An 8,382-nucleotide genomic window follows, 5' to 3' on the forward strand; every position below is an offset into this window, starting at 1 on the left:
GCCCCTACACCCCTCCCTATCTCTGTAACCCCCTCCAGCCCCTACACCTGTCCCTATCTCTGTAACCTCCTCCAGCCCCTACACCCCTCCCTATCTCTGTAACCTCCTCCAGTCCCTACACCCCTCCCTATCTCTGTAACCCCCTCCAGCCCCTACACCCCTCCCTATCTCTGTAACCCCCTCCAGCCCCCTGCACCCCTCCCTATCTCTGTAACCCCCTCCAGCCCCACAACCCTCCGAGATCTCTGCACTCCTCTAACTCTACCCTCCTGACCATCCCTGATTATAATCGCTCCACCATCGGTGGCCGTGCCTTCTGTTGCCTGGGCCCCAAGCTCTGGAACTCCCTCCCTAAACCTCTCCGCCTCTCTCTCCTCCTTCAAGACGCTCCTTAAAACCTCCGCTCTTTGATCAAGCTTTTGGTCACCTGCCCTAATTTCTACTTACGCGGTGTCCAATTTTTTAAATCTCGTAACACTCCTGAGGTTTCACTACGTTAAAGGTGCTATATAAATATAAGTTATTGTTGTCTAAATCCAGCAGCTTCTCCCTGACTATGTATTACACTGAGCCCAATTTCCCCCAAATCCAGGCGGTATGATTATGTCTGGCTCTTGTGCTTAAACAAGTTGGTGGAACGCAGGTGTTGAAAGCGTCTGCTTAAAGGACGACAGCTAGCTGTGATGTGAAGGTTGTGGGGTTGGTGGGGGCAGTTTCTGGAGTACAACTGGGGGGAGTTTAGAGGGTTAATTGGCCTCTTCTCGGTGTATGGAACAGGAGGGGGCCATTCAGCCCCTCGAGCCTGTTACATTAGGAACAGGAGGAGGCCATTCAGCCCCTCGAGCCTGTTACATTAGGAACAGGAGGAGGCCGTTCAGCCTCTCGAGCCTGTTACATTAGGAACAGGAGGAGGCCATTCAGCCCCTCGAGCCTGTTACATTAGAAACAGGAGGAGGCCATTCAGCCCCTCGAGCCTGTTACATTAGGAACAGGAGGAGGCCGTTCAGCCCCTCGAGCCTGTTACATTAGGAACAGGAGGAGGCCATTCAGCCCCTTGAGCCTGTTACAATAGGAACAGGAGGAGGCCATTCAGCCCCTCGAGCCTGTTACATTAGAAACAGGAGAGGGCCATTCAGTTCCTCGAGCCTGTTACATTAGGAACAGGAGGAGGCCGTTCAGCCCCTCGAGCCTGTTACATTAGGAACAGGAGGAGGCCGTTCAGCCCTCGAGCCTGTTACATTAGGAACAGGAGGAGGCCTATTCAGCCCCTCGAGCCTGTTACATTAGGAACAGGAGGAGGCCGTTCAGCCCCTCGACCCTGTTCCCCCATTCAATGAGATGGTGGCTGACCTGTGACCTAACCCCATATACCCGCCTTTGCCCCATATCCCTTAATACCCTTTGGTTAACAGAAATCTATCAATCTCGGATTTAAAATTAACAATTGGCCCCCAGCATCAATTCCCGTTTGCAGAAGAGAGTCCCAAACCTCTCCCACCCTTTGTGTGTAGAAATGTTTCCGAACTCCACTCCTACTATCTAGTCCAACACTTCCCAACCTGTGGGATGATTGTCATTTGAACCTTCAGCCACACAACATCGTGACACACCCATCATGACCCCTTCCAAATCTCTCTCACATCCATGCTCCCCCCGTGCCCAATGTCGTCAAACAAACAAACTTTATATTGACACAGGGCGATGGGGAGGGAGCGGGGCAGTGGGATTAGTTTGGGGATTGATACAGGGCGATGGGGAGGGAGCGGGGCAGTGGGATTAGTTTGGGGATTGATACAGGACTATGGGAAGAGAGCGGGGCAGTGGGATTAGTTTGGGGATTGATACAGGGCTATGGGGAGAGAGCGGGGCAGTGGGATTAGTTTGGGATTGATACAGGACTATGAGGAGAGAGCGGAGCAGTGGGATTAGTTTAGGGATTGATACAGGGCTATGGGGAGAGAGTGGGGCAGTGGGATTAGTTTGGGGATTGATACAGGGCTATGGGGAGAGATTGGGGCAGTGGGATTAGTTTGGGATTGATACAGGGCTATGGGGAGAGAGCGGGGCAGTGGGATTAGTTTGGGGATTGATACAGGGCTATGGGGAGAGCGAGGCAGTGGGATTAGTTTGGGATTGATACAGGGCTATGGGGAGAGAGCGGGGCAGTGGGATTAGTTTGGGGATTGATACAGGGCTATGGGGAGAGAGCGGGGCAGTGGGTTTAGTTTGGGGATTGATACAGGGCTATTGGGAGAGAGCGGGGCAGTGGGATTAGTTTGGGGATTGATACAGGGCTATGGGGAGAGAGCGGGGCAGTGGGATTAGTTTGGGGATTGATACAGGGCTATGGGGAGAGAGCGGGGCAGTGAGATTAGTTTGGGGATTGATACAGGGCTATGGGGAGAGAGCGAGGCAGTGGGATTAGTTTGGGGATTGGTACAGGGTAATGGGGAGAGAGCGGGGCAGTGGGATTAGTTTGGGATCGATACAGGGCTATGGGGAGAGAGCGTGTCAGGGATTAGTTTGGGGATTGATACAGGGCTATGGGGAGAGAGCAGGGCAGTGGGATTAGTTTGGGGATTGGTACAGGGCAATGGGGAGAGAGCGGGGCAGTGGGATTAGTTTGGGGATTGATACAGGGCAATGGATTATGAACGGGGCAGTGGGATTAGTTTGGGGATTGATACAGGGCTATGGGGAGAGAGTAGGGCAGTGGGATTAGTTTGGGGATTGATACAGTGCTATGGGGAGAGAGCAGGGCAGTGGGATTAGTTTGGGGATTGATACAGGGCTATGGGGAGAGAGCGGGGCAGTGGGATTAGTTTGGGGATTGATACAGGGCTATGGGGAGAGAGTGGGGCAGTGGGATTAATTTGGGATTGATACAGGGTTATGGGGAGAGAGCGGGGCAGTGGGATTAGTTTGGGATTGATACAGGACTATGGGGAGAGAGCGGGGCAGTGGGATTAGTTTAGGATTGATACAGGACTATGGAGAGAGAGCGGGGCAGTGGGATTAGTTTGGGATTGATACAGAGCTATGGGGAGAGAACATAAGAACAAAAGAAATAGGAGCAGGAGTTGGCCATTCGGCCCCTCGAGCCTGCTCCGCCATTTAATACGATCATGGCTGATCCGATCATGGACTCAGCTCCACTTCCCCGCCCGCTCCCCATAACCCTTCACTCCCTTATCGCTCAAAAATCTGTCTATCTCTGCCTTAAATATATTCAATGTCCCAGCCTCCACAGCTCTCTGAGGCAGAGAATTCCACAGATTTACAACCCTCTGAGAGAATAAATTCCTCCTCATCTCAGTTTTAAATGGGAGGCCCCTTATTCTAAGACCATGCCCCCTAGTTCTAGTCTCCCCCATCAGTGGGAACATCCTCTCTGCATCCACCTTGTCGAGCCCCCTCATAATCTTATACGTTTCCATAAGATCACCTCTCATTCTTCTGAATTCCATTGAGTAGAGGCCCAACCTACTCAACCTTTCCTCATAAGTCAACCCCCTCATCTCCGGAATCAACCGAGTGAACCTTCTCTGAACTGCCTCCAAAGCAAGTATATCCTTTCGTAAATACGGAGACCAAAACTGCACGCAGTACTCCAGGTGTGGCCTCACCAATACCCTGTATAACTGTAGCAAGACTTCCCTGCTTTTATACTCCATCCCCTTTGCAATAAAGGCCAAGATACCATTGGCCTTCCTGATCACTTGCTGTACCTGCATACTATCCTTTTGTGTTTCATGCACAAGTACCCCCAGGTCCCGCTGTACTGCAGCACTTTGCAATCTTTCTCCATTTAAACTATAATTTAAATTTTTTTTTTATGCCAAACTGCATGACCTCACACTTTCCCACATTATACTCCATCTGACAAATTTTTGCCCACTCACTTAGCCTGTCTCTGTCCATTTGCAGATTTTTTGTGTCCTCCTCACACATTGCTTTTCCTCCCATCTTTGTATCGTCAGCAAACTTGGCTACGTTACACTCAGTCCCTCTGTACATCCACACTTCCCGACCCATCACCACTTAAATAATACTTTGACCTTGTGTTTTTCCTACCAAAGTGGATAACTTCACATTTATCCACATTATACTGCATCTGTGTTCTGAGTCCTTAGTTGGCTGAACAGTCCAATACGGGACCCACAGTCCCTGTCACAGGTGGGACAGATAGACGTTGAGGGAAGGGGAGGGTGGGACTGGTTTGCCGCACGCTCCTTCCGCTGCCTGCGCTTGGTTTCTGCACGCTCTCGGCGACGAGACTCGAGGTGCTCAGCGCCCTCCCGGATGCACTCCCTCCATTTCGGGCGGACTGGTCTTTGGGCCGGGGACTCCCAGGTGTCGGTGGGGATGTTGCACTTTATCAGGGAGGCTTTGAGGGTGGTCCCTTGTAACGTTTCCTCTGCCCACCTTTGGCCCGTTTGCCCGTGAAGGAGTTCCGAGTAGAGCGCTCGCTTTGGGAGTCTCGTGTCTGGGGAGACATGCGGACAATGTGGCCCTACCCAGCGGAGCTAGTCGAGTGTGGTCAGTGCTTCGATGCTGGGGATGTTGGGCCTGGTCGAGGACACTAACGTTGGTGCGTCTGTCCTCCCGGGGAATTTGCAGGATCTTGCGGAGACATCGTTGGTGGTATTTCTCCAGTGACTTGAGGTGTCTACTGTACATGGTCCAAGTCTCTGAGCCATACAGGAGGGCGGGTATCACTACAGCCCTGTAGACCATGAGCTCGCTGGTGGATTTGAGGGCCTGGTCTTCAAACACTCTTTTCCTCAGGCGGCCGAAGGCTGCCCTGTACACACTATACCTGTACCACTAGAGGGTGCTACTGGTGGAGACCTAAGTGTCACCTGTACACTGTAGGTAACCCAGTATAAAAAGGATCTCACCTCTGGATGTCCTCACTCAGGGGAGCTACAATAAATGGACTAAGGTCACAACAGTTCAAGTACGACACCCTTACCCTCATGGAGTCATTAGTAGAGTGCACTATAATATGGATAAATGTGAGGTTATCCACTTTGGTGGCAAAAACAGGAAGGCAGAATATTATCTGAATGGTGACAGATTAGGAAAAGGGGAGGTGCAACGAGACCTGGGTGTCATGGTACATCAGTCATTGAAAGTTGGCATGCAGGTACAGCAGGCGGTGAAGAAGGCAAATGGCATGTTGGCCTTCATAGCGAGAGGATTTGAGTACAGGGGCAGGGAGGTGTTACTGCAGTTGTACAGGGCCTTGGTGAGGCCTCACCTGGAGTATTGTGTTCAGTTTTGGTCTCCTAATCTGAGGAAGGACATTCTTGCTATTGAGGGAGTGCAGCGAAGGTTCACCAGACTGATTCCCGGGATGGCAGGACTGACATATGAAGAAAGACTGGATCGACTAGGCTTATATTCACTGGAGTTTAGAAGAATGAGCGGGGATCTCATAGAAACATATAAAATTCTGACGGGACTGGACAGGTTAGATGCAGGAAGAATGTTCCCGATGTTGGGGAAGTCCAGAACCAGGGGTCACACAGTCTAAGGATAAGGGGTAAGCCATTTAGGACCGAGATGAGGAGAAACTTCTTCACTCAGAGAGTGGTGAACCTGTGGAATTCTCTACCACAGAGAGTTGTTGAGGCCAGTTCGTTGGATATATTCAAAAGGGAGTTAGATGTGGCCCTTACGGCTAAAGGGATCAAGGGGTATGGAGAGAAAGCAGGAATGGGGTACTGAGGGAATGATCAGCCATGATCATATTGAATGGTGGTGCAGGCTCGAAGGGCCGAATGGCCTACTCCTGCACCTATTTTCTATGTTTCTATGTTCAAATAACCATTTAAATAATACTTTTCTCCTCTCGCTCCTTTCCACAGGAAGAAGCTCGATTTGGCTCCAGTCCTCTGGCGATGTTGACTGCCACGTGCAACAAATTCGGGGGATCCAGCCCCCTGCGGGACCCCTCTACCACGGGCAAGCTGAGTAACTCCGGGGCCAAGAAGTCCTACAGCCCCAACTCCGATCTGCTGATGCCCAAAGTCCGCGGGGTCGAGGGCCTGCCCGATTCATACGGCGGCGGATCAGTGGGCTGTGGCAACGGCCTGATGTCACCCCCCAGCCCCCAGGCCCCGTCGGTCTACGCCAACGACTACAGCCCCTTCCCCCACCCCTTCGGGGCGCACTCCCCCTCCTCCGCCTTGCCCTCCGTGGTGGGCCAGGACGCCTCCTCGCTGCTGGCGCCCAAGGGTCAGCTTCCCGCCTCCGACTGCCTGCATGGCGTCTACTCCTCCCTCGACGTGGGCCACCCTTACGGTTCCTGGTACAAGGCCGGCGTGCACCACGGCATCTCCGCCTCTTCCGGCAACCCGAGCCCCTCCTGGTGGGACGTGCACCCCAACAACAACTGGCTGGCCCCCGCCCAGCCCGACCCACTGCAGCCCTCCTACCAAACCATGGCCCCCCAGCCCTCGCTCAACCCTCAGTTGCCCGGATACCCCTCCGACTTTGGCCCCCTCAACCACTACTCCCCCGTGGGGCTGGCGGGGACCTCGTCGGCCTTGCTGCCTGCCAGCCAGCACCTGCTGCCCCAGGACCTCTTCAAGTGCAAGCCTGGCGGGGCGGGAGCCCTGGCGGAGGGAGGGGCGGGGCAAGGCCTGGGGCTCAAGTCGGCCCGGGGCCCGCCGTACGCAGGCAGGACCACCTGCGACTGCCCCAACTGCCAGGAGATCGAGCGGCTGGGGGCGGCAGGAGCCGGGCTGCGCAAACGGGCGGTCCACAGCTGCCACATCCCGGGCTGCGGGAAGGTTTACGGCAAGGCGTCGCACCTCAAGGCCCACCTGAGGTGGCACACCGGCGAGCGGCCCTTTGTCTGCAACTGGCTCTTCTGCGGCAAGAGGTTCACGCGCAGCGACGAGCTGGAGAGGCACGTGCGCACTCACACGCGGGAGAAGAAGTTCAACTGCGGGCTGTGCAGCAAGAGGTTCACGCGCAGCGACCACCTCAGCAAGCACCAGAAGACCCACAGCGAGGCCGCAGCGGCAGTGGCCTCCAAGAGCAGCGGCGAGGGAGAAGGGGAGGCAGAGGGGCCCGAGACCCGCCAGGCCAACTCCCCGGTCAACAGTCTCCGAGACTCTACTGCCAACCCTTCCGAGAAGGCAGCCGCCCCCGATCAAGGGGGTCTCCTGGAGATCTGAGCAGGAGTTGGGGCTGGTCAGATGGTCGGTCGGGTGGTTGGGGTGGTTTTGGTTGGACGTATTTGTGATGTATTTGCTCAAAGGGTCGTTTCCCGCTTCAGAATTCATCGCGGCCGCCACTGCTATTAAGAACTGCTTGGTTTGTCTGTGAAAGGTTGAACCTCCCTTATACCCCAACAAGATGGATGCAGAGAGGATGCTCCCACTGATGGGGGAGACTAGAACTAGGGGGCATGGTCTTAGAATAAGGGGCCGCCCATTTAAAACTGAGATGAAGCCATGAACTCATTGAATGGCGGTGCAGGCTAGAAGGGCCGAATGGCCTACTCCTGCACCTATTTTCTATGTTTCTATGAAGAGGAATTTCTTCTCTCTGAGGGTTGTAACTCTGTGGAATTCCCTGCCCCAGAGAACTGTGGAGGCCGGGACATTGAATATATTTAAGCAGGGGAGATAGAATACTGCGTGCAGTTTTGGTTTCCGTATTTACGAAAGGATATACTTGCTTTGGAGGCAGTTCAGAGAAGGTTCACTCGGTTGATTCCGAGGATGAGGGGGTTGACTTATGAGGAAAGGTTGAGGAGGTTGGGCCTCTACTCATTGGAGTTCAGAAGAATGAGAGGTGATCTTATGGAAACGTATCAGATTATGAGGGGGCTCGACAAGGTGGATGCAGAGAGGATGTTTCCACTGATGGGGGAGACTAGAACTAGGGGGCATGGTCTTAGAATAAGGGGCCGCCCATTTAAAACTGAGATGAGGAGGAATTTCTTCTCCCAGAGGGTTGTAAATCTGTGGAATTCTCTGCCCCAGAGAGCTGTGGAGGCTGGGTCATTGAATATATTTAAGGCGGAGATAGACAGATTTTTGAGCGATAAGGGAGTGAAGGGTTATGGGGAGCGGGCGGGGAAGTGGAGCTGAGTCCATGATCGGATCAGCCATGGTCGTATTAAATGGCGGAGCAGGCTCGAGGGGCCGAATGGCCGACTCCTGCTCCTATTTCTTATGTTCTTATGACCTGGCTTGTTCCAGATAAGGGATTTTGCCAGACAAGGGGTGGTTACGTTAAACTGGACGGTACGGGTAACTGAGCAAGGGGATATCGGGGCTGGCTGGCTGGGGGTGCGACAGAGAGATCATGGTATGGGGCAGGGGGTGGCGGAGCGGGATCAGGCCAACAATTGCAGGAGTG

At 53.7% G+C, this 8,382-nt stretch overlaps 1 protein-coding gene across 1 annotated transcript in view; it reads left to right on the top strand.

The window, feature by feature from the left end:
* sp7 (Sp7 transcription factor) overlaps positions 1-7,190 on the top strand; it is an 11,321-nt gene extending 4,131 nt beyond the window's left edge. The window contains exon 2 of the mRNA XM_070870697.1: positions 5,874-7,190. Coding sequence (XP_070726798.1) covers positions 5,874-7,190 — 1,317 coding nt within the window. The remainder of the gene's footprint in view (positions 1-5,873) is intronic.
* Positions 7,191-8,382: the final 1,192 nt, after the last annotated feature.

This window comes from Pristiophorus japonicus, unplaced genomic scaffold (genome assembly GCF_044704955.1).
Source record: "Pristiophorus japonicus isolate sPriJap1 unplaced genomic scaffold, sPriJap1.hap1 HAP1_SCAFFOLD_1610, whole genome shotgun sequence".
Classification (NCBI taxonomy): Eukaryota; Metazoa; Chordata; class Chondrichthyes; family Pristiophoridae; genus Pristiophorus; species Pristiophorus japonicus.